This window comes from Polypterus senegalus, chromosome 14 (genome assembly GCF_016835505.1).
Source record: "Polypterus senegalus isolate Bchr_013 chromosome 14, ASM1683550v1, whole genome shotgun sequence".
Lineage (NCBI taxonomy): Eukaryota > Metazoa > Chordata > Cladistia > Polypteriformes > Polypteridae > Polypterus > Polypterus senegalus.
This window is the reverse complement of record NC_053167.1, coordinates 86,955,361-86,982,314: the sequence shown is the minus strand read 5'-3', so window position 1 is coordinate 86,982,314 and position 26,954 is coordinate 86,955,361. Positions and strand designations below refer to the sequence as shown.

Here is a 26,954-nt window from a genome sequence, read left to right as displayed (position 1 = left end):
AGCCAGTGATCAGCTCCGAAGTCTTGGTTGTAAGATGCATTACTATTGGATACAGTCTCATTAAAAGTAGAGGCATCTGAATTAAGTAATTTTTTACACTGAATGTTTACAGCAGCATTTATTGGACTGATTCCATGTTTCTAAATATTTTTGCGATTTTTCAGTCATTGATCAATAATATGCTGAAACCAAATTGACGTGTTCCTCGTACATTGTACACTATCAGACAATGCACAGAACAACCCATGAAACTAAACAACTACAAAGGCAATGCAGGCTTTAAGAGATGCAGAACTTATAGCTAAAGCAAAAGAAAAGATTGGTGTTCAAATTCAACTGACAGAGTGTCCAGTCAGATGGGATATTATTTTTTAGGCAATACACAGATAATTCATCTTTCTTTAGAAGATAAAACAAAAAAGATCTGTTATACAAGTTTCTTTTGAAAGCATTAGCAAAACCAAAATGCTAGGCAAATTAGAACTCTCAACCAAATTAGAATTCAAAATAAAGAGATTTTACAAAATTTTTTTTGCTCTAGCACTTACATCAAATATACAGTATCATGGCTGCCTCTTTGGCACAGGTGATATGGCATATGCATCTCACATGTCCAGAAATCCTGCAGCACCATAGCGGCCAGACACAAAATATAGTGACACTGATGACATCTAGAAATGCAAAATAGTAATTCTCATAATTAAACAAATACACTAGCCTCTTAGAACTTTGAATATCGATTATGTTTTGAGCTTTGTTGTGAAAACATTTCTCTTCCCTTGCTAGTTCAGGTTAACAAAGTATATTTTACTGGTTCATGATCCTCTCTCTTGGTGTGTTGCTAAGTTTGCAAGATTCTTGATAGCACACCAAGATTGCTCCTCTTTACTAAAAAGACATCAAAAAAAGGTCAGGTGTCTGTCATAGCTTGTCACACTTGCACATCAGAGGTTCTCCTCACAGGTTTGATTGAGCTATTTGATAATCTGCCAGGGTGAAAGTGGTGCTGTCACTAACATCCTTTTCTTCTTCTCTCCCACAGCTCCAAGAAACCACCCAGTGAGAGCACTTAGCCCCGCCCCTTTGTATGACATAAGAAGCTCGGCTACCCAGAAGGAAGCATCTTTTGCACTAAGAGTGACCTACTGGATAGTGCTCCAGTGACTGACCCCTTTATACAATGGCATAGAGTTGAATAATTTGTTGCTTTGCCCAATAGACTATTTACACTGTCAGCAAGAGGTGTGATTCTTGTTTGGACTGTTGTCATTAAACAAGATGACCCGATTGGTGTCCCAACTTTTCATTTGTGCAGCAGCCTTTCATTCCTGCACTCGATCACAAGCTATTACCTGATTTCCATTAGGAACTCTGTGACTGTGGTAACAACATCGTAAGGTCTTACTAACTACTCACAGCATCTTGAGGTGAACATTGCAACTTGAGAGACATTGTCCTGTTATTAAAATCCCAAGATTTCTTGAAGAAACAGTTTGCTGCATCAATCACTACTGTTCTCACAGATACTGTATACATCACAGATACTGTATACAATAGACAGAAACTTCCAGTCCAAAGCTAAACATAACATGGTGAACTAAGTGTGGGTTACCAAATGGGTTCCTAAGACTTTACAATAATGGGATGACAGTTTACTTCGTGCATTGAAGCTGAAGTATGCCATGAAGGAGGATTACGACTACTGGGCTACAAGATGTTTCATGTATTTCACTATCTCAGAGTGGTAATGAAGATGCATTGTTTCATATAAACTCATTTTTAACTAAAAGAGAATTTTCATTATGTGAGAGCTGAGCCAATGAGGGCAGAGAATATGTATATCAAAACTTTGGAAGAAACCATGAAAAACTGCTATATGCTGACTTTAATATTTCTGTTTCTTACTGTTCCGACTTCTGTGATTTATACAATGACTATGGCTTCCAGGTTTTAGAACTAAAACAAGCAGGGTAAGATGAAAAAGAAGTAGAAATCCTCCACAAATTCAGGACAGCATAAGAGATGCAGACTGAAAAGGATGAGATAACTGTCATATTTCTGTAATACAAAGGAAATTTGTAACATTTTGTGAAAGGTCCTTGTGGGTCTGTCTTCAGAAAAAAAAGTTATTTTGTAGACGTTACCCAGCACTTAAAGGAGGAACTGGGACATTCAGAAAAGATAAGGGCTGAAAAGTAGATAAGAAGCTATACAAGAGGCTGGCAAAGCCTTGAGTGAGCTTAGCTACTCAGGACCTTCTTGCAGTACAGAAAACAGCACACACACACACATACACACACACACACACACACACAGTACTAAAAAGAGACATTTTTTTCGAGGCTAAGATTCTGTTGCTATGGTAACTCATGGAGGAGGCTGAGTGCTTAAAGGACAGCTTGTTTTAAAACACCCCAGTCCTCTTCAGCTTATATAGTTTGTCTCATGGATATCGCACTTGGCTCGTCATTGACCACCCTCATCTTCATGAATCAGGAACTATATCTGGAAAGATTGTCTCTATAAATATATAAATCTGTACTCTACTAGACTAGACTGTTATGTCTGGAGAATTGCAGGGCCTTGTGAAAGCCCCAAAGGGACTGAAATAATATATATATATCATTTTTTTTGTCAAGCATTTTATTTCTGGAAATTCAAATATTCTTTTCACTATCCAATTCCATGGTAAAAGTACAAATTAGACACTAAGTGAAGAAAGAAAGTAAATGTAAAAGTCCACTAACAGTTATTGTTTCATTTCAGATAAGCTCGCTATATAGATCTTTCAATGATCACCTTTTTCCTGCCTTATATTCTTTTGAATTTGTGAGAGCTAATAATCTTTCGGAAATGACAGTTAAATAAAGACGAGCAATGCAAACACAGCCCCAGAGCAACCTTCACGTCAATCATTCAGGCTGTTCTGCAAAAGTCACACTTTCCTTTTGTTTCTCAGTGCAATCAATATATTCCAAGAACAACAATAAGAAATGGGGATGAAAAAGAAGAAAAAAATCTTACCAAGCCAGAACTCATTCTCCAGGTTGCCAAATCCAACTTTATAATCATTCCACTTTCTGGCAAAATCTGTCAAGCCATTCTGTCGCCTTTGGAATACCTAAATGTAATCAGAATTCCAACTGATCAAAAATGTTAGAAAGGTGCGGAAAGCAAAAAACAAGTGCTCAGAAACTGAAACCGTCTGTAAATATCTATGCATCCCTTAATTTTTCTAAACCTATTTTTTTTAAGTCTGGAGGGTATGCATGTATACCAAACCTGAAGCCTGCACTCATAGCAGGGCAATTCAGCATCAGTACACTGTAATCGTTACGGAAACTGTACTGGAACAACAAATTGTGTGGTAATAATAATATACTGTATATTATAAAATGACAAGGCCTGGGTCTGAAGTAACACCCCATCCATAGAGCTGTAAGAAAACAAAGACACCAATATAGTTTGAGTTAAACAGCTATGCCAGATAGTAAGAGACTCAAAGTTGAAATGCATGTTAATTACTGAACATAAAGTAGTCTTTCAGAACCATATTAATCAGTCAAACAAAAGGTTTTCATGAAAGAAGTTATAAAACATTTCACTCAGTGCTATCCCTTAGTGAACTATATATGTCCAAAATATCTCTGAGTGAAAGTGAATTATATTAACATACAGTACATGCATCTATGTACATTTGGACCGTAATGATGACACACATCTTTCTAAATTTAGCTTTGCTAAGCTTTAGCTTTACTTACAATCCAGCCTCCACCATCGGTAGTCATGTCACAGTACACTTGAACTCCTTGATTTGGGTCCTTGTTTATGTAAACAGTGTAAATGCCACTAAGGGTTTCACCATTCAGAAGGTGCTGCGCACAGTTCTGGGGCATTGCAAAGAGACGACTACCTAGAAAAAAAAACAAAAAAAAACTAACAAACAAATAAATAAAGATAAGCTAGACATCTACCACCTGCAAATATAGAAACTGAAATAACTAAAATGCCCTTTTAAAACACACAACAGCAATGTCTGTTCTTCATGATATACAAGTACAAGTAATATAACAATGATGACTAATAAATGAAATAAAGCACTTTTCTGTCAGTACGTTTCAGAAATAATGACAGAAAATCGACATAAAGTCTAAGGAGGATTACTCAAGTAAGGTATGTTTAATAATACTTTTTATTTTTAATGCTAACTTGACAGTTTAATAAGTATGTTGACTGTTGTTGGGGCCAAACTAGATAAAGTGGGCATATAAAATGGAGGGATGACAGTAAACTTCATACATAAATCTAATTCAACTGGAAATATATCAACTCTGCATGACACCAGTTTTACCAAGAACTTTCATAGTTAGTTATTTAGCAAAAGAGAAGATGAGTGAAAAATCTTTTATTTCAATTTATATTAGGTCAAAGAAAAAATATTCTTCATTAATACTATGAATATTGACTGCATTTGTTATGCATTGAAATACTTTAAATAATAAACAGCACTGACAGCACACAAGTGTCCTATCCAAAGTTGATTCCTATCTTACACCCAGTGCTGATAGTAAGAGACTCAAAGTTGACACACTTTTGTTAATTATTTTATGTATAGCAGTTTATCAGGACCAAATTATACATTGAAACAAAAATATTCTATTACAGGAACTTTCACTCAGTACTATCCTTTACTGCATTATATTTATCCAAAATATCTCTGAGACAAAAGTGGCTTACAGTTGACAGGTGCCCAATCCTGGGTTCATTCCTATCTTATACCCAGTGCTGCCGAGACAGAATCTAGTTGCTTGTGACCCTTAGATGGGTAGATGGAGTGATCATTGTTCTGGTGAAATCTATACAGCCAGAAAATTGTGTCTTTAACGTTATTTTTACAGACAGATAATCTTGAGTCATTAGGCTCTGAAGAAAATACCTATGAAAAAATGCCTTGCTCAATGTGTTACCTACAGCTTTCAGAAATCTTAATTGACTTTCCATTTTCTTAATGTGATATATAAAAAAAATTGCCTTAACATAATCCATTGCTCCACTTTTGTGCTACTTTCAAGCTGGACTGAATAGTAAGACATATGCAAGATCAGACCATTTCTGGCAGAGTATGCAGCACAACTCCTAGTCCAGGCTTTGGTCTTGTCATATCTGGACTATTGTAAGTGTCTGTTGGCACAAGTACCAGCATGTAACCAGATAATACAAAATGTAGGGGTACATCTGGTGTTCAGTCAGCCTAGGTGGGCGCACATGTCACTCCTCTTTATAGATATCTACATTGTCTCCTTGTTACAGCACATATTAAGTTAAAATCCTTGATGCCTTCCTATTGTGTAACCAGTCGTCTATATATATATATATATATATATATATATATATATATATATATATATATATTGTGACAGATTAAGGGTATTCTCGCACCCTTGTACCCTCGGACCACACGTCAGACACCAGATAAAAGTCCAAATAAATATTTATTATAATAATTATGTGCACAAAGCACGCTCCTCTCCACAATACTCAATAACAATAATAACAATCCTCCACTCCCAGACGCTTAGCCACCCTGCCTCCCAACTCAGCTCATTGTCTAGGAGTTCCCATGATCCTTTTATACTCCCTGACCCGGAGGTGTTCCTGCCCAACAGTCCACAAGTCCTTATTCCTTCCGGGTCAGGGTAAATAGTCCTTTCTCACCCGGAAGCCCGCCGCTCTTCCTATGACGAACTTCCGGGTCATAGGGCACGAAGAACTCTTCGGTCCTCCCTGCAGCTCCCTCTCGTGGCCCTCATGAAATCCAGCAGGGCGGTGCATAAAAACTCCATTGTCCATGATGCCCTGCTGGTCTTCTGGGAACCTCCATGCTGCAAGGAGGGCTCCACCTGGCGGCTTGGGGGTATTGGCCGGGATAAACAGCTGGCCATCCTCCACAATATATATATATATATATATATATATATATATATATATATTGAAATGGTCCAATATACTGATGAATGTTGTGATGCCACCCCTGTGTAGCATCAAATCTCAATTCAGACTCATTTCACCTACATAGTGGAATGAGCAATCCATCTCCATTCGAAATTCTAACTCCTTCAATGTGTTTAAGAAGCATTTGACTTCTCTCTAGATAGGTGAACTTCTGTCTCACTGATATTGGCTGTTAGATATTTGTAAGCAAGTAAATGTAACTAGCTTGCTTTTTGTTGTGAGCTCTTCACTTGTCATGATCAATTTTGTAGCCTGTCCTGTAACACTTGTTCTCAAACAGTCCCTCAGAATGATGTTTATTCAGTTATGGTGACCTCTTTTGTAAGTGTCTGCTGAGCAAATAAATGTACATGTAAGTCCAGATTTTAAATAAGACAACCACAGAAATGTGCAAATATTTTCTTTAGGGGATCGGCTAGAGGATAGTCAGAATTGTAGGAAGGGTCAATACTTGAAGGATCATTTAATCTTTTACCAAAACCAAGTTGCTAAACTGAATTGTAGGTCAAGAACCAAACAAAATAAAAACAAGAATTGTTTTTCTAATTAAATCCTTGATTAAGCAATAGTCTCTTGCGAGTCTTCCCTTTAACGGTCCTAAAGTCCAGATGTCCCTAATTGCGCACTGCCAGAAATGTAACAATGTCTTGTGTTGAGAAGTGCACAAAAATGTACTCAGCAACAAACACCTTTCCTAACAGCAACATAGAACTGCCCATGTAAACATTATCTACAATGGTGGCGTCCACAGAAAAACACACAAAAGCAACACAATGATATCATGGCAAAAATGATAAAATACAAAGAAATAAAGTAAAAACTAACAATTTTCTGAAAAACAAAATAAAAACAAGCAGACTTATCTCTAGCATATTCCTAATGCCCAGAGCATTTTTATGTTTTTCGTATTCTTCATGTACAATTTACGAAAAAAACTCTAAAAATTGTTTGTCTATCAATGACTACCTTGATGTGCATAAGCTTATTCCATCACAATGAGTTAGAACAGTGGTTTTCAACCTGTGGGTTGGGCCCCTAGGGGTGCGAAGTAACAAAAGGGGCGCGAAGATGTGAAAAAAAAAAAACAAGAATCAAAAATATGGAAAAAACATCCATTGAAACCAAAACAAATTAACTTAAACTACATTCTGATACTAGAACAATAAATATAGAGTTAGATAAATGTCGATAAAAGTTAAGTAGGTATAATAAAATATGCATCCACATTTCAAAAAAATGCTAGGGGGGGCGCGATTAAAACTGTTATGAAAACTCGGGTCTCAAATACTTAAAGGTTGAGAAATGCTGTGTTAGAATTTAAAATTAGAAATTCTAAAGAGCTGTAAACTCAGTTACAACTATATTCATACCACATTGTGGAGCGCTTTAACACCCATCCATGCAGTTTCGGAGGATTTCAACTTTATACGCACAGTCTACTTATCTGAAGGGATGTGAGGACCAAGAGAAGCTGCACTCAGTCAGCTGCCATGATGGCTCCATCTTCATATGAAAGACATAGCTTAGTTTACAGAATAGCCAGTCTGAATTACTTATCATGTTGTTACTGTGGATTGCAGTCCATAATGACAACTAGAGACAAACTGAGCTACATGATGTGTTAGAAAAAAAGCAGAAACCAACGTACTGGTGGTGAAAGTGGTGAGGACGGAGTCGCTAGTTTCAGAACCATGAGCAGCATGTAACCTGACCGAATACTCAGTGGTTTCTGAGAGGCCTTCCAGCCGGATCCATGTGTCTTCAGCGTCCAAGATCAGTTCCTGTGAAATAAGAGACAAGCAGATCTGAATGTGAAAAGAAGAAATCTTGAATAATATTTTTCAGGGTAAATTTATAAAGTATAAGAATAGGGAGTATGGCAGGCTCTTGTCTTTCTTGTCTTGTCTCTGAAGCATAAACCAACATTTGCATTTAGAATGAAAAAGAGCCTTTGGAGACAAGTCCTCCCCAAAGGGCCCATAACACACTTTGCAGAATCCTTAAGCCATATTTAACATGTATTTGTTTTGCAGACCAGTTTCTGCTCCTTGTTGTTTTCTAATAACTGTACAAAGTTAGTGCACAAAATACCTGACAGCTTTGGCTGAGTGACTCTCCATCTCTTCATATACAGTCATTTATCTACAATATTTGTTGTACTTTCTGTCATATGCAATTGTATGTTTTTTCTTCTTCATTTACCTCCAACATGCTGTTGCATTAGTTGTTTAAAGAGAGGCAAAAACTGTCAACTGCTTATTCATTGAAACAGTATTTGTAAAATGCATTACCCATTAAGAATGGAGACTCTGAATAAGCTTGGGAGGTTCTGTTTAAGCACTAAAGAAGTAAAACTACCAATTTTATGTAACGTCACAGTTTAAAGTATTAATGATTTTAAAACAGTCTGGAAAAAAGCAGACTAATTGGTCATGGCTGCATCTTTTTACATTTTCCACCTAATCCTGTATATCTCCTGGGATTTACTCAAGAGCAGTATCTCCTATACATGTTCTTCATTAAAATGCTTTGTCAGTATAAAGTAATTTTTTTGCATATATCTAGTATACTTTCAGCATCGTTTGTCTAAACTTGAATGCATGCAGGTAAAGATGCAAAAATACACTGTAATCTTAAAGTATGAACAGCCTCTCAGCCCCAGTGTAGGTCCTATCATTTCTAAAGTTACATTGTTGACAATCTAGGCATAAGGCTACATCATGTCGTCTCCTGTATAATGAGCTTGCAGTTATCAAAACAAGACATTAGCCCTTTAATAGCATCTGATTTAACTATGATCCAGCCACAGTGAGGATATTGACTTTGCAAAATGGATACATACTACTTTAAAAAAAGTATCCACACTCTCTATAATATATTATGTATTAATTAACTCACAGTGTGAATCCATATCTTCCTGTGCACACATTTTCCTCTGCCACAAGAATAATAATGAAAAGTATACATGGTAGCAAATTTAATTTTCCAAAACCTGCTCATGCAGGCCTTCATTGAAGTCATTCCTTTATTATTTCTGCCACCTAGTGGCTTATTAGATAAACTGTCATTTACCTCCTCACTTTTTCCTGTAATTTTACTGCACTAATATGTGTGTTCACTGTATGGAATTATAAGAAATCGGCATCACATTAATTATAAGGGCAAGTCATCTACACATTGGGAAATACATTTTAAAATAAAAAGGGAAAATAACACATGTAAGCCACTGTTTAATAAAGCAGGTGACATCCGTATAAACTTCCAATAATAAAAGCAAGTATAAAGTGAAATTAATTTGTATTTATTGAGTCAATGGCCATGTATGCACATTTAGGTGTTAATTTAACAATGGTGTTTTGTTTTTCGTAGCAATGTTACTGAAATTGAAAAAAATCATTCTACAACAAATTTGTATTAAATTTAACTAATAGTAAATGGCACATATTAATTTTCTGTATTTAATCATTATTTGTTACAGTTTCAGCTTTTATTACTGACTCATTTATTATTAGACAGAACATCACTTCTTACTTGATTTAAAAAAACCCGGCACTTCTCCCTTATCATGCGTTGAACAAAAGAATACATTAATAAAAATTGCAAAGTTTTCTTGCTCAGGCTATTTTTCACATATTCCCGTGGAGTTATGCCTGTTGCTGGGTGACAGCAATATAATTGATTTACCTCACTTCACCTGAGGACTGAAATGTAATTGCTGGGTTAAAGTGATTCCTTCATCTTGATCTGAATTCTAACAATCTTGTTAAAGAATTAGCTTACTAAAGCAATTCGCAGGCTAGAAGGCTGTGCCTGGGAAGCTTCCCTCTTTGTCTAGTCTTTATGTGCAGAATTAAAGAAGACATGGCCATATAAGCACAGTTACCTTTCTGTTTCGGTCAGCAGATGTGTAGGTGAGCACATAGTTGTCAATGTCAGAGACTGGAGGCTTCCAAGCAATTAGGGCGCTTCGATGGGTCACTTCAGTAGCTGTCAAGTTCTGCGGAGCATCCATAGCTTTAAAAATAAATAATGGGAAGCATTAGAACACAGCATTTCAGGCTGATTTGTCAATTTATCAGCTGTCACACAGTGTCATATCACCAGGGCTATCCTAGGCCCAGTATCTATTCACAAAACAAAAACAAGCCCTTGAAAAGGAATAAATATTATACAAAATGGCTGTGGCTTTGCAAAAGTACCATTTCACTTTAGAAGTCAAAATGGAAAACTGATCGATTACCAATGAAAGTAAAAACATAATGTCAGGCAGGGCACGTTGTGAAAGGCATCTGGCCTACTATATAGGAGTAACACTCTTTCTTTAATAATTTGTAAATTGACATTCGGTTCTCAGCACATATGCAGTTAAAGGTAAATTGGACAGATTGACGGCTCAGGTGTGTACAGCTCATCCTTAAATTAAACAACTGCATGAGCAACAGAGAAGAAAAATAGATAAAGAGAGGGAGAATCCAGTATAGCCATTACAAGCTCTGCTGAAAGCGACAGTGATTGTAGAGGAGGTGCTGCAGAGAGCACCAAAGTGACCTGCTGTCACAAGCGCTCTACTTCTTTTCTCTATTTATTGGTTTGTACATACCCAGGTTCACATCTTGAGAAGAAATTTGTGTCATTGCTGGCATTATACGGCTCATAATTGACAGGCACAGTATTGGATATTTCATTTCAGGGGTACTGTTAATAAAAGGCAATAGGGAACTGTGGAAAAAGTGGCAACTTTTCAGTTTGGTGTACAAAATAAAACCATGATGTCTCAGAGGATTCTGTATTTTTGGCCTAAAAGTGTCTCCATTCCATATATAGTAGATGACAATGTTGGCCCCATCTTTCTGTCTATCTCACCATAGGAGGTTTTCTAGCATGTAGACTGAGGGTCATATTCCTAAGGGACACAATGTAGAAGAGGTTTGATGCACACCTAATGCTAACCTCACATGATACTCACACATAGGTGATGACTTAGGCTGTTTTTAGGCAAAAACAGAGTTGTTTAGGTAACAGCAATAAAATACATATGGGGATAATTCTCCAGTTAGAACAGTTTTGGTATGGCCATAACATTTTATGTACCTTTTGCTGAAACTTGAAGCTTCAAAATCAAAAGTTGGTGAAATACTTTCACAGTAAATCAGCATATTTCTGAAGTAAAATTCATAGGCCTCCTCTGCCCCTCTAAAAAGAAACTCTGCTGTACAGAGCAGAATTAAGTCAAAACATCAAACTTCTTCTATTAATTTTGCTCCACTACTAGAAAGTAATTACCTAGCAGGGGCCAATGTAGTTTTATTGTCAGTGACAAAAGCCAAGCCTACAAGCTTACATCAGCCCTAAGAGTAGATAAATTAATTTTACAACCTTCCTTAAAAAATACATTTTCCAGAGTCCAATGATTGTGCCCAAGAGTGCTAACATTCCAACTTCATGTATTGTAGAAGTCTAGTTTGCCCCATAGGCTAAAGCTAAAGTATGAGAAATTCTTTAAACTGACACCGCCTCTATGTTTGCTGACAAGTTCTCCTCCCTAGTGGAGAATGTACAGTCTGTCCTCTGTGCCTGCACTTCAAAGATCAGTGGACATTCCAGTGTTAAACCCTCTTGACAATTCTTGAAGTGATGTTTGTTGGCCTACTGTCAACTGGAACATGACTTCAGGTTGTATAATTTGAAGTCATAATACAGAATTTAAGTGTCTTTGTTTAGACTAGTTCTGCCAACACATGACAGATCATAATCATATATTCGTAGCCTTTTCAAAAATGTCAGACACAGCAATCTATTAACTAAAGTACAAGTTGGCCCTTGTAATTTCTCTGAGCATTGTTTTCAGCTTTCCTAGTTTTTGTTAACCTGTTCACCCCATTGATCATGGTGCCATATCCAGTGAAAGTTCAGATGCTAAAGACAACATCAGAATTAAAAGATTGCAGACTTGATTCTAATTTTCTAATGTGGAAAAACATGTAGTGATACTCCTTGGTGAAATCCTCTGGTTCTATCTAAAATCTCTCATCACAAATTCACACTAAAATTATGAGCGTATGCAGATGCCATTCCAAGAAACAGAAATTATTGTAATGCAAGCTTCTGTGTTTGTTGTACTGGATTCTGCAGGAACAAAACATGGAACTGGAAAGAAACATGAGGTTCTGTGGTATAATAGGACTGCGGCCCAGAAAGGCCCATTTTAAATAAATAACTCTGCGATTTGCTGAGAAGAAGGCTTGTCTCCAGGTTTTTGAGAAGTGGTCAGCTGACCGTGCATTGCCTTGCTAGCACATGCGGATGGTCTGATTGTCTCATTATTAGCCTGGGGTGGTAATCAGGCAATCGCACCAGCAACTGCCTCCCAGGACATAAAAGGGGAGCGCAAAGGATTGGAGGAAAGAGACAGAAAAGGACATCAGCGTGGAGGTTTGAGGAAAGAAAGAGAAGCAGGCAGGAAGACAGGAGAGAGACCCGGTGCAGGTGTGAAGGATAGAGAGAACGAACCAGGAGGCAGGTGCCTGTGAGGACAGCCCCTCCAAGGATCAGACAGCTACCTTTCCGGGAAGCTGTTGACGAGGATCACTCCAGTTGAGTGACTTGAGAGTTGGAATGACTAGGTGGTGAAGGTGGCTCGCTGCAGAAGTCCAGGAAGGCACCAGGAGTCGGCAAGGCTCAAACGGGTAGCCTATAGGCTATAGCTAAAGTATGACAAATTCTTTATACTGACACCGCCTCTATGTTTGCTGACAAGTTCTCCTCCCGAGTGGAGAATGTACAGTATGCCGCTGTGCCTGCACTTCTCATTGTGAATGCCATGGCCTTTGGGGACCTGAGCCTTGGGTCTGGATGAGGCGCCTGTTATAGCCATGGAGTGGCAGGGACCTGGACCCTTAGAAGGATGGTAGGTGCCTGTCAGATAGCTGTCTCCTTGGCTGCAAGGTCCAGTTAGGACAAGCTGAGGAAACAGCTATTTTAAAGGAGTGCACCTAGGCTCTAGTTTTTAAAGACTGTTTCAGTTTGTGTTTTAACCTCACTTTAACTGATTATGGGATTGTTTTTAACCTACACAGCACTTTGGTTTATGGATTATTTATTTATTTATTGAACATTTTTCTCTGCACAATTTTTGATCACTCTTTAGATTTGATTTTCAATTAAAACACTAAGCACTGTTCTACCGTCCCCTTGCTTTATGTGGTGTCCTCATTTGTTAGGCTCATCCCTTGGAAACCTTATTGGTGGTGGTGGGTTCAAGAGGCTCCCGGTGGGAACTGGTAGTTTGGGGCTGACCCACAGGTTCTTGGCCAGTCTTTTGAGCTGTTACTCAATTTTTAGACAGACAGCCTTTGGACTTTGTATAATGAAACAACTTTGCGCAAAAAATATTGCACCCCACTTTGAAGAACCCATTGTTTGTCAACAAAGGCAAGAGTTGCTGTTTTATAAAGTTTGATAGCACCAATGTCAATCAAATTAATTTCTAAAATTATTTAATCAAGCGGAATACCTCCTGTAGCTAATTTCCTATTACTGACCTCTTCATTATTTGAAGATAAATGACTATACTTGCTGTTCTTAATCACTAAATGCAATTTCCCACACAATGCCCTTAACAAAATGTACTTGCTCTGTGATTTTTCTTTTAATGTTAAGATGCTGAAACATATTTTGTGGTTATTTTTCAATAGTTAAACTACAGTTATCACCATTGATATCTGTGATAAATACTATAGAGGTGCTTTTGCCTTCCTATGTGTCACACTCATTGTGTAGACCTATCAGTAATGTCTCACATCTTTTCTGAGCCCAGTTCGGTAAGGATTCTTTTTAATATATTCCTTGATGTTATGGGCTCTGGCTATGAATCCTCCTTGTCCTTTTCCCTTTTTTTTAAATTAACCTTGCCTTCTTGAGTCTCTGCTCTGGCCTGTGCTCTGCCCAGTAGGCCAAATTATTTATTTAATTAAGTCAAATTCATAAATGACGATCATTTTGCCTGCCTGGAGTTGATCCTATTAATTATGATTTAATCAGAATGAGGCTTGGAGAAGAAAGGGGGGAATACTATAATAACAGGCATTAATTAGACATTCTTGTCAGTTTGTGTAGCAGCCTCAAGTTGTTACAGCAAGCCTGGTTGCTCCTTTGCTTTGTCCCTCCTCAGATTTTTCTCTTTGTTCTGGTTTTCTGTCACGCCTTTGGCTCTGCTTGTGGGTTTGTGTCTTATTATTATTATTATAAATATTATTAATATTTTTGATCAAGCCTTCTTAGTGTCATAGTGTTGGTATCTTCTTTATTTTAATAGGTGCCCATCTGAATCTTAGAAGAGATTTAATATTTAGCTTCTCTTGTTTCATTATTTCAGTTTTCTTAATTTCTTTGTTCCTTAGTTTTGGCATTTGATTTAGTTTCTTATTTCATTTAATGCTAATTTGGCTATTTTCCTTTGATTGTATTAATTAGTTTATTGACTTTTGTATTCTGTTTGCTTGTATTCTTGTCAGCTTTTTCTCTTAATTACATAATTGGCATTTAAATAAAGATAATTAATTAGATCAAGGAGTTTCATTGCTCTCAGTTAAAGTCAGAGTTAAGCTAATTAAGGCATTTTAGGATATCAGGGCTGCGGTCAGGTTTTACTCACTCAACACTGTTTTGGATTGTTCTTAATCTCATATTGTTACATTGTGGAACATTTTTACAGACAACATTCATCAAAGCAGTCCTCTGAATGCTGTTCTGTAAGTGTGCAAGCTTTCTGCAATTATATTTTATGCTTTCAGTATACTGAGGGAATTCAGTCATTTCTCACATCTGCAGTGTATTTCACCGTTTATTATACATTTGGATAATCCCCCTTTGTTCTAACAGAATTATATTGCTGATTTTGATATTTGTACTACTATACAGTATACAGATGCAATACACCAGTTCTGTGTTATGTGTAATAAACAGTGGAAACATAAAAGGAGTTACCAAACTTTGTAACTAAATGACACATTTTACACAATTAAGAGCAAGGATGCAGACTAGACTATATGATATGCATATTAAGTGTTAATATTATAATATAGAATAGTTACAGGCTAAATAAATAAATTAAAAATGGAGCCAGTGTGTTTTGCCTCATTTGTTTTAAGATTTATGGTAATGAGTTTTCTGTTTAGAGAAACTGAAACAGAAAGGTAAAATAAAATGCATGCATTATTCATTGATCTTAATAAAGAATGTAAGGATGTTATTTGAATGTGTTCTGCCAACAAGGCAATTATTTTTTTTAGAGCTGAATAAACCAAACTATTGAACAGTTCATTTTTTATTCTGTAGACTAAGGATTAACTTATTCACTCATGACAAAGGCAGCACTTGAATTCAGCATCAATAGATATATATCATAATGGTTAGGAATGTCTTCTAATAAAGGAATTTGGACTACTTGTCCACATTTAACTTACTGGATCAAATGCTTTAATCCAAATATCATTTTACAAATTGTTGTAGTATATATTCTAAAAACAGATTTCTTTCTGAATTGTTTCTTTATAAGCACAAGACAAATAAGATGCCATTTTTCATTTTTAGTGTGGGCAAAGTGCTTTCTGATTTTTTTTTTTTCTGCATGCTTCTATTTAATTTATTCATTGATTTACTGTATACAGTAAAGGAAAAGAAAAAAAAAAGTGCTTGAAACTGCCTGCCTGTCAAACTAGAACTTTCTGATTTGAAAATGAGAATGAGATTATATATAACATTTAACTTTGTGCTTCTCTGTGATAATATTTTACATATGATTATTCATGTTTCTTACATCTGGACTTGTAAGATCTTTTACTATTTTGGGATGTTACTTTATACTTAATTCAGAGGTATGCTTCTCGAAAATTCCACTTATCTAAAGCTGATTGGTGAAAATTAAAATATATTGAAATGTGTAATGTAACTGATAAAAGGAAGCTTTCTGTTAGATTTCTTCAGTCTGCCGTGATGCTTTCAAGAAGGTACATGGGGGCTCCCCTTGTAGGTGCAAATAAAGGATGGCCGTGTTTGAATTTTACAAAGACGGCTCAAGACTCTTTTTTTTATTTAGTATTTTCCTCAACAATACACTTTAGGGTTGTACGGTCACAATCTCTATTAATTATTTAAATGGATGATACAAATTATGTAATTTATCCACAATTTTGTGCATTTGTTTTATTTTTAGGAAAATATTCTATAAGGCATTATATATTTTGCTCCCAATGGATATCATGTTACTGAAGTTTTGCAATTCCAGAGTCCTGGGGCCTCATGTATAAATGGTGCGTACGCACAGAAATGTTGCGTAAGAACTTTTCCACGTTCAAATCGCGATGTATAAAACCTACACTTGGCGTAAAGCCACGAAATTTTCCACGGTACCTCATGCCTTGTCGTTGCAGGTTCTCCGCTCGGTTTTGCAAACTGGCGGCACCCAGCGTCAAAGCAATGGTACTGTTCTTGTGTGATTACTCATTATTTTCATGACACGGCTTTATAAATACACAGAAACTAACCGCATATTCTTCTTTCAGCTCCTCTCGTTAGGAGTTGCCACAGCGGATCATCTTTTTCCATATTTCTCTCACTGCACCACTCGGAGTATTTATATCACTGTATCTGAGTGTGAATCACAGCAGCAGCTGATCGGAAAGAGAATTATTGGTATACAACTTTAAGCACACGCTGTCTCTGCCACGGCAAAACGTTTCAAAGCCTTTCCTGTACGGACCTCGCGGTTCAAAACAGTTTAATCCCAAGAACTTTAAATGCAGCCAATCAAGTGCTCCTTGTAGAACTGTTTGTACTTATAAGTACAATCACCCCACTGTAAACTTGCACTATAGTTATAATATCACACAACCTGAGCCACTTTATAAAGCGCGTATTTACATATGATGACGATTTCATTTTTAAGGTGAAATGCAGCAAAATATGTTTGTTAAATTGTACAGATAAAACTTTAACTTCATTTAAATAATCTATATTCTTCACTGGGAGTGTCTTTAAGGATAGAATAATTAAACATGTACTACGAAGATATTTCAATGTTCTTTAAACGTTTTGAAGAATCGGCGCTAAGCTTACAGATGGCTTAACTTCTATTACAGAGCTGATTGTATGGCGATCGGTGAAAGAAAAGCACTGACTTGCAGTGACGGCTACGCCAATATATATTGAATATAAAACAGAAAGATAAAATAACAACACAGCTAAAAACGCAGCGACAAATTTCGGCAAAAGTTAAATGCTTGTGTCATGAGCATGAGGCAGCTATGCAGTGTCTGCAACATACGTGGCAATCCACCGTGCATGACATTGGTGGGCGAAGGAGCCACCGATTCTTCCTCTGCCCAGTGCCACCACAAGCCTAGAGCCGCCCCTGAGTACTGCTGCAATAAATTATTTCATTGAAGTGAAACATGTTTAATAACGTGCTTTAACTCCTATCATCTTGAAAATGACATCACGTATACATCTCAGTATTTTAGTTATTCAGAGAGCTGTAATATCACGAATGTAATGGACTCTGTGTCCAGTTGGAGGAAGAGAGCCGGTTTAAGAAGCAAGTAGTGATTCACACACATAGAGCACATAGAAGATCAAATACAAAACAAAGCATTTAACGTTCTACTTTAATTACGATGTGATTTTAGAAACTGGTTAATTAAACAATTTTAAGATGAATTTAATGATGTCCTACTTTAATGACAAAATAAACTACGTGATTAAAGTGGAAATGTCGAGATTGAAGTGCTTTTTCCCCACTGTGTGGCTTTTTTCTCTGTACCCTAATAAGCTTTCATATGACACTCAGACAGTGGGCTTACAACTCGGCTTTCCACGGCGACTTTGATATGTGACTTCTTTTTTATTTCCGGCACTGTGCGGATGTGAGCTTTCATGTTTCTCCAACATGCTATGCCACTCGATCAACTTCCTTTTGTTGATTATACCACGGCTTATTTGAACAAATAGTATGTTTTTCCTTTGCCTCCACTTGGTATTCGCTGAAATTCTTATATTTTCCCCGTGCTTTTCCCATTGTCTTTTCACAGAAGGCTGCGCTTAAGGGCGATTTATATTGATTTGCATATTCAAATAGGCGTAATTCTGGGAGGATTTGGGGCGTTACATAATGCGCGTGCACGAGCGTTAGTTTTCACGCTGATCGGGATTTATGTAGCGGAAGAACGTGGAAGTTGGAGTACACACAGATTCCTGCATCTGGATTTTTCTGTGCGTAAGCACATTTCGGCTTTTGTGCTTACGCCATGTTATAGTGCGAGTTCTACGCATGGCGTTATACATGAGGCCCCTGGTCCAGTCACTGCCTATGTGGAATTTGTACTTTTTTTTTCTTTGTCCATGAGTTTTTTTTAGGCCAGGGAAAGTTAACACGTAAATTTTTGCAATTAATGTGGTCTACAAACACCTCTGGCATTACAAAACAACTGTACTGAAGTTAAATAGTACAAGTAAGTTAAGTAATGTAATTACATACACATCCAATACCATATTTATTTATTCCCTTTAAAATTTTATGAAATATAATTTTAATTAAAAGGTTTAACCTTTTTTTTCGGTGAGTTGGCGCCCTGCCCAGGGTTTCTTTCCTGCCTTGCATCCTATCATGGCTGGGATTGGCTCCAGCAGACCCCCGTAACCCTGTGGTTAGGATATAGCAGGTTGGATAATGGATGGATGGAGGTTTCAAATTTTATATTACGTGGTTCATAATGATACACCACGTGTCAATACTAGTGATATGCAATGAACGAACAAGCTAGGTCTCTGAATGAACGTAGTGGCACAATGACATTAAGGAATAAATCTTTACGAGGTGGGTGCAGTGCGTGCTACATTTTATATAACATTCCGCGACAGTCTGAGCTATCATCTTAATGTCACTCAAATGGCTGTTGTCTTTGGGAAATAATCTATCAATAAACTGTTTCAGTAAAACAGTCTTGACGACAACTAGCCATTGACTGACTTGGTAGATGACACCAAGCACCTCCCTCTGATTGGTTCCCTCTGACTGACTGTGACAGTCTCAGTACACGGACTGATTGAATGAACCAGTATGCCCCCTACTGATCTGAAGAACCAAGTTTGTTCACGAACTGCACAGAAGAGATTCTCAGAAGAGCACACTGAACTAGTTCGCTGAAAGAATCAGTTTGTGTACTGAACTGCAGACAACTGGCTCACAGTACACTGAATCTCAGTTCAGTTCACTGATGATATATGTATGACAGATTATATCGGAAAGGACAGAATATAAAAGAAGGAAATTATGGAAGATTAATCCCAAACTGAAAATAATTTTATTTAGTCATATTTCAGTGTTCTCACAGTTTTATCATGATGTGTGCACTTTTCTAAAGTTCTATTTGTATGATTGGTTTTTTTTCTATTTATTGTTAAAATTTTATTTATTGTAAAAATTCAATAAAAAGAGAGAGGTTAGGAGCACATGCTGATACAGTGCGTTGCTGCACCCACCACACGAAAAACTCAGAAACCAGATGAGGACCGAGTGCACCCATGCAACGGGTGACACCTCAGCACCACACTAGTTCAGATGGAGTGGAACAGTGTGAGATTTTTTATGGTGGCTGCAGTGCCAATTCTGCCACCAACCTCTAAGGTTTTCCCTGCAGGTTGGAGGGCCTACATGCAGGGTTGGATGCAGGTTAACGTCATACCCAGGATGGAGCATTTGCAGGTTAGGGGCATTGCTCAAGGACCCAACAGAGCAGAGTCCCTTTTGGCATTTATGGGACTCGAACTGGCAACCTTCCGATTTCCAGTGCAGATCAGAGCCACCACTCCGCCATAAATAAAAGGATTATTATTATTATCTGCGGTTAGCTGGCGCCATGCCTGGGGTTTGTTTCCTGCCTTGCGCCCTGTGTTGGCTGGGATTGGCTCCAGCAGACCCCGTGACCCTGTAGTTAGGATATAGCGGGTTGGATAATGGATGGATTATTATTATTATTTTGTGTGAATTACTTATTTTGTTGCATGCTTTTTATATTTTTTGTTTGGTGGTTAAAGTTGTTGCACAGTTTTGATACTATTCTAGATATTAAACCAGAATATAAGTTGTTTTTGAAGTGAACTAATTACTGATTCAAAGATTCAAATTATTTTTGTGAACATGAACGAAATGAATCAATAGTTTTGCACATTACAAGTCAATATGTAGCCCTAGGGTTCACTTGCTTGATTTATACCTACTGACACAGGCGCAGGGGAGTGTCAGGAAAAAGGGTGGGTTTATAGCAACCCTGGTGCAATGCTAGAGAAAAGTTGTGAAGGTAAAAAATACACTCTCTTTATTTCATTTCATGTTTCTGTAAGAAGATTGAATCGATGTCATTTCACATAAATGTTAAATAAATTATCTTTGAGCGGCACTAAAACCAAAATAAGTTGCTAGTACCTCTGTATTTAACTCGCCAGTCTGCCAGACAGCTTACAGTACTGACGGCCCAAATATAATGACAAAATTGTACAAAATAGAAGTGTAATGATTATCCATAACCTTGGTTCAAGTTTGCAGTATTTCTGTTAATTTATGCAAAGAGCGCAACATAACTATCCAAGTAATGCACTGTGTCAGTTTTAAAGTAAGATGAAAGCTACAGAGATCTTTTTTTTTTGTTTGCATTCCAGGAGCAAAGGTGTAGGTGTAGCGGTGTTTTCCAACTGTCACTGGCACACTTTTTGTAATCCAAAAAATCCCAAAGCACACCACAATTCTACCAACCAAAAAAGCATTAAATCTATACCTGTGCTAAACTGCCTGAAGGGTGGGGGAATTAAATCAGTCTTCAGCAGTACATTCAAAGTGTATAATCGCTTGGATAGTTTCATTTTTACTTTGACACTGTGTCTCATACGTTATGGCAATCTGATAATTAGTACACTGGCCTTGCTTTCTTATTGCCTTCTTTTGAAGTTGCCCTTTAGGAAGGCATTCAGATTCAGGTTGTACTTACTCAAGCAGTATTTTGTTAAAAGTTCAAGTTTAAGTTTAAACTATGTCATTATTTTTTTAATTCCTTTGTGTTCATTCTACATTAAATGTATGAGTTAGTGTCAATTTACTTCATGATTTATGTATTAATTTTATAATTACATTTTTTAGTGTTAGATGCGACTAGTCACGATCAACTCCACACATGTATGCGATTAATTACTTTATATTTTAAATCGATTCCCAGCCCTAGTTTTTTTTTTTCTTAGTTGTAAAGTTAATTAAAGATTCTAATGTATTTTATTATGAGAAGATGTGTGAATGTACCCTGCAACAGACTTGCACCCTACCCATGCATCCACTGCTGCCAAGATAGACTGTGACCCTAATTTTTTTTTTTATTATCATCAGTATGCTGCTGCTGGAGTATGTGAATTTCCCCTTGGGATTAATAAAGTATCTATCTATCTATCTATCTATCTATCTATCTATCTATCTATCTATCTATCTATCTATCTATCTTGAACTATTAACAGTAAGCAGGCTTGATATCAGACAGATGGATGGATGGACATTACATGCATTTAACAGTAAATACAGAGAGGAAAAAAAACTTCATTACATGTGTAATGTTATTCAAAAATTACACTTTAATGTTATTAGTACTAGCACGTTGTACCATGTTAGCCATTATGAATGTAGTGAGAAGTCAAGCAAAATGGCACCTTTTATTGGCTAACTAAAAAATTACAATGTGCAAGCTTTCGAGGCAACTCAGGCCCCTTCTCCAGGCAAGATGTGATCAAGATTTTTAGTTAGCCAATAAAAAGTGTAATTTTACTTGACTTCTTGACACTACTTTAATGTTATTGAAAGTAAAATAGTTATAGCTACAATGTCTATAATGTGCATGTCACAATACGAAGTCAAAGGAGGCACCATCTACTCACTTTCTGATAGAATGGTTTGCTTTGCAGGGACACAAGGAACAGCTCCTTAGCACAGCAGCAACTGGCACCAGGTAGGAATTAATGCAACATATAAAAGGACCCACATGCACACACACACTCAAGTGTACCATGCCAGTCAACTTGAAGCTATTTCTTTAGAGTTCAGGGTTAACTAACTATATTCAAAGAAGAAAACCATAGAGAAAAAACATGTAAAGATCACACAGACGGCACTCCACTCACATATGAACTGCAGTCCAAACTCTCTGCAATGTCAGTGCTACCATCCGTGGTACCATGTCAACCAAAAACAAAAGGTAGCCATTAATGTAAGATATTGAATCTGAGCCCTTCTTCAACAGGAGACAAACACCATCACTTACACAGCTCTGCAGGCAACTGAACACATAAGTGGGAACATCTTTATCTTGAGAAGCCAGTATCCTTATTAGGGGGTAGAAGTGCCATTTCTACATCTTAACAAAACTTCTTGTATACAATCACAAAATTAAAATTAGAGGAGTGTTCTTTTAACAAAGTTGTGTTGATTAACTAACCTTATTGAGCTCATTAAGTTTGAATGTCAATACAACGTAAATATTTATAACACTGTACAAAGATTCAAATTAAAAATACAGCTAGACTTTTCATGGTCTTGAGCACACAGGCTTATGATAACTGAATCTTAATTATTTCATATATTTTTTTTCTATATGAGAATGTTGTAGTACTCTGGCAATTTGCAAAATACATGGAAGAAAGAGTTACTTTTACATATAAATGCTTTTCAATCATCACTTCAGTCCTCTTGATACAAGAGTATTTTCCACTAGCATTATTGCTGCATTTTACTCCCACATTTTCATTGATTTGCTTGTTAGGTTAATTGGAATTTCCAGTGTCTGGATGTGGATGAGTGGGCCCAGCCATGGACTGACGCTGTCGACCAGAGCTAGTTCCTGCGTTGCACTCAATACTAGCACTATAAATTCTGGTGCTTTATTTCCCTTCAGCTGAAATTGGGTGGTTTTCAGACTGCCATTTTCTGTTATGATTGAACATTTGATATGATACATATTTGTACCAATCGTTTTCCAAACACAATACATGTAATGTACAGTAAGTGAATTCTACCTATGAAAATAAATCATAGCACAGCTACAAAAAAAAGAAATAACAAATTCACCCAAGAAAACACATTTATAATTTACATGGGATCATTTTGGGATGCCACTTGACCTAATAATGTGTCTTTTGTGCCATGAAGCAATAATTATACTATTTAGCCAAAAAAGGCAACATTATTTAACAATTTATAAATGGCGAATCAATAAACAAACACTGTACATTATCTTAATGATCAAAATGATTATTTTGTCACTCTCTTTTATTAAAGACAAATACATACGTGTAGTAAATTTGGTATTAATGGTTTCACTGGTCACGGATCCCTTGGTAGCATACATGGCCACTGTGTAGGTAGTAGTGGGAATGAGGTTGGTAAGTTTATACTCTCGACTGGTGCCTTCCACGATCTTGGTATCCGCTGTCACTAAAAACAAAACAAAAAGAACAAAAATCTATGAAGATTGTGCCAGAAACAATCAATTGATAAAAAATATTGAAATAGTAATCCATCTTCTTAATCCTCTTTCTTATTACAAGATTGTTAGAAGGTATAAGCCAGCATCATGGAAATAAGTCTGAAATCAGTTCTGAAGGTGATGCAGGTTTTTGCCTGAAGATATTCACTCACACTGTAGCTAATCAATCTAACATTTGTCACTTTAGGGTGTGACGTGGTACCACCTGGAGTTTATGGGGAGAACTTACAATTCCACAAAGTGAATGGACACAGAATTCAAGTCCAGGTCGCTGGAAGCAGCAAGAGCATAAAAGGAACAACAGCGCCATCTGTAAAATGAGCATTTATTTTATGGTAAACCTTTCAATTTAACTGCTTGGTGTCCTGTTCTTTTGATTTCTGTCTTCTTTAAAATTATTGTTATATTAAATTTGCGCTGTACTGCCAGGCACACAATATTTGACTTGAGTGTTAATAGACTCAAGCAAAGCAATTTCATTTTTAATTGCAATCTTGCAAATGGCTAGCCATAAGTTAAAAAACATACTACAGATACTTAAAAAACTTGGCTATTAGCTTATTAAGGATAGGATTGAGCAACACCTGGCAAGGACAGGAGTTATTCTGAACAGTCAGCATGGGTTCAGAAGAGGGAGGTCATGTTTTACTAACATGCTGGAATTCTATGAGGAGGCAACAAAAGGATACAAAGTGGAGCTTATGATATTATTTATCTTGACTTTCAGAAAGCATTTGATAAGGTGCCACATGAGAGGTTGGGCATCAAGTTAAAAGAAGTGGGAGTTCAGGGTGATGTTTTTAGATGGGTGCAGAATTGGCTCAAACACAGGAAGCAGAGGGTGATGGTGCGGGGAACCTCTTCAGAATTGGCCGATGTTAAGAGTGGTTTTCCAGAGGGGTCAGTGCTAGGGCTGCTGCTATTTTTAATACATATAAATGATTTAGATAGGAATATAAGTAACAAGCTGGTTAAGTTTGCAGATGATACCAAGATACTGTAGGTGGATTAGCAGATAATTTGGAATCCGTTACATCATTACAGAAGGACTTGGATAGCATACAGGCTTGGGCAGATTTGTGGCAGATGAAATTTAATGTCAGTAAATGTAAAGTATTACACATAGGAAGTAAAAAGTTAGGTTTGAATACACAATGGGCGGTCGGAAAATCGAGAGTACACCTTATGAGAAGGATTTAGGAGTCATAGTGGACTCTAAGCTATCGACTTCCCGACAGTGTTCAGAAGCCATTAAGAAGGCTAACAGAATATTAGGATATATAGCACCATGTGTGGAGTACAAGTCACAGGAGGTTCTGCTCAACCTTTATAATGCACTGGTGAGGCCTCATCTTGAATACTGTGTGCAGTTTTGGTCTCCAGGCTACAAAAAGGACATAGCAGCACTAGAAAAGGTCCAGAGAAGAGCGACTAGGCTGATTCCAGGGCTACAGGGGTTGAATTATGAGGAAAGATTAAAAGAGCTGAGCCTTTACAGTTTAAGCAAAAGAATATTAAGAGGTGACATGACTGAAGTGTTTAAAATTATGAAGGGAATTAGTACAGTGGATCGAGACTGTTTTTTTAAAATGAGTTCATCAAGAACACGGGGACACAATTGGAAACTTGTTAAAGGTAAATTTCACACAAACATTAGGAAGTTTTTCTTTACACAAAGAATGATTGACACTTGGAATAAACTACCAAGTAGTGTGGTAGAGAGCAAGATGTTAGGGACTTTCAAAACTCGACTTGATGTTTTTTTGGAAGAAATAAGTGGATAGGACTGGTGAGCTTTGTTGGGCTGAATGGCCTGTTCTCGTCTAGATTGTTCTAATATTCTAAACAGGCAAGCAAAATGGAATAAGAACTTTTCTTTGGTATAACTACACTCTCGGATTTGAAATGTATAGGCCACTTGATATTTACTTGTCTCTCTATTATATGAAAAAATCCTTTGATGCAACGAGATTTTTTGGAAGAGAGATTTTTTTCAAGTCCCATGAGACAAGACTTTTGCCTTGAGATTTTTTCAAGTCACGCCTTCCCCCAAACATTTTCAAACAAGACCACGGTCTTCTCAACTCTCATTCGTGTGAATGCTTTTGTCAGACACTCTGCTCTCTCAACTCTTATACATTTTAACATTTTCCTCACTTTAAGTTCCCAATTAAATAAGACATATTATGTCCAAATGTTATTGCATAATTTTAGCACGAAGGGTTATCAACATAAAAAATGAGCACACACGCAATCTTAGCACAGAGAAACAAAAAAGTCAAACAAATTAACACCAAAAATGTCAATCGGTTACACATCAAATTGGTTCAATCAATAGACTATGTTGAAACAGTTGGTGGTGATCATGCGGAAGATGAAAACAACAACTTACAATGTACCAAAGAATGTCCCCTCAGGGGCTCCGTAATTTGGGTTGTTAACAATAGCAAAATATTTACATGCTTAAAAATACAAATAGCTTTGAATCAAATTTAACATAAAAAGGATTACTGGGAAAGATATGTCTATTAAACATTATGGGAACACATTGTAAAATATTTTATTATTCTAAGTTTATTGTTTCTGAACATTTTTATTAATCAACTTGTTGACATCAAAGTTCTTGCTGAAAATATGAGTTTCCATTTAAGTTAACTCTTACTAAATGACCCAATTACAGTGAGTGTGGTCATAAGAGTGCCCTGTGATTGACTGGCATCTCTCCTTGTGTCACGCACTGACAAGATAGGCATTGAACTGAGAGTGAGAAAGAAAATAAGTCTATGATCGTGGGATCTGAGATTTCAGATCATTAGTTGACAAAAAACTGAAGTTTTAAGCACATCAGTAAAAGTTTTTATAAACCATTAAAAAGGCAAGGAGAACACATAAATAGTACATAAATACTAAAAAGTACAAATGGTCAATTGTTATGGCTTGACTTATCTTTTCAAAATAAGATAATTAATTTAACCCACTGTCAGACTCATAAAAAGTGTAAAAATAATGTTAGTTAGTTTTCTCTTTGATTCCTATACCTCCTGAAGCTGTCCTGACCCACTTAGTCCCACTAGCAAGCACAGTGCAATTTTACAGCTCACCAGCAGATGGGGATGTAGAGAACCTTGTCCGGATGCTCACTAACACAAAGTCCATTCTTTTTCTTTTTTAGCCTTTTTCATCTGCTTACCAACACTGTCTGCAACTCTTGAATGAGTAGGCAAGGCAGGTGAAATAGAATCTCAGTGTAATTAAAAGCAACGGGTGCAGAGCCCTTTAGCTCTTTTATTCTGGTGACTAATATTTTATTATTTAGTTTGCTAATGGTTAAAATCATTAATAGATATCTCAACCATTACTCCAGACAACTAG

At 36.8% G+C, this 26,954-nt stretch overlaps 1 protein-coding gene across 1 annotated transcript in view; it reads right to left on the bottom strand.

The window, feature by feature from the left end:
- tnr (tenascin R (restrictin, janusin)) overlaps positions 1 to 26,954 on the bottom strand; it is a 208,313-nt gene that overhangs the window by 22,818 nt on the left and 158,541 nt on the right. The window contains exons 14-18 of the mRNA XM_039735597.1: positions 23,387 to 23,530; positions 9,896 to 10,026; positions 7,661 to 7,793; positions 3,762 to 3,913; positions 3,025 to 3,121 (exon numbers count right to left, since the gene is read on the bottom strand). Coding sequence (XP_039591531.1) covers positions 3,025 to 3,121; positions 3,762 to 3,913; positions 7,661 to 7,793; positions 9,896 to 10,026; positions 23,387 to 23,530 — 657 coding nt within the window. The remainder of the gene's footprint in view (positions 1 to 3,024; positions 3,122 to 3,761; positions 3,914 to 7,660; positions 7,794 to 9,895; positions 10,027 to 23,386; positions 23,531 to 26,954) is intronic.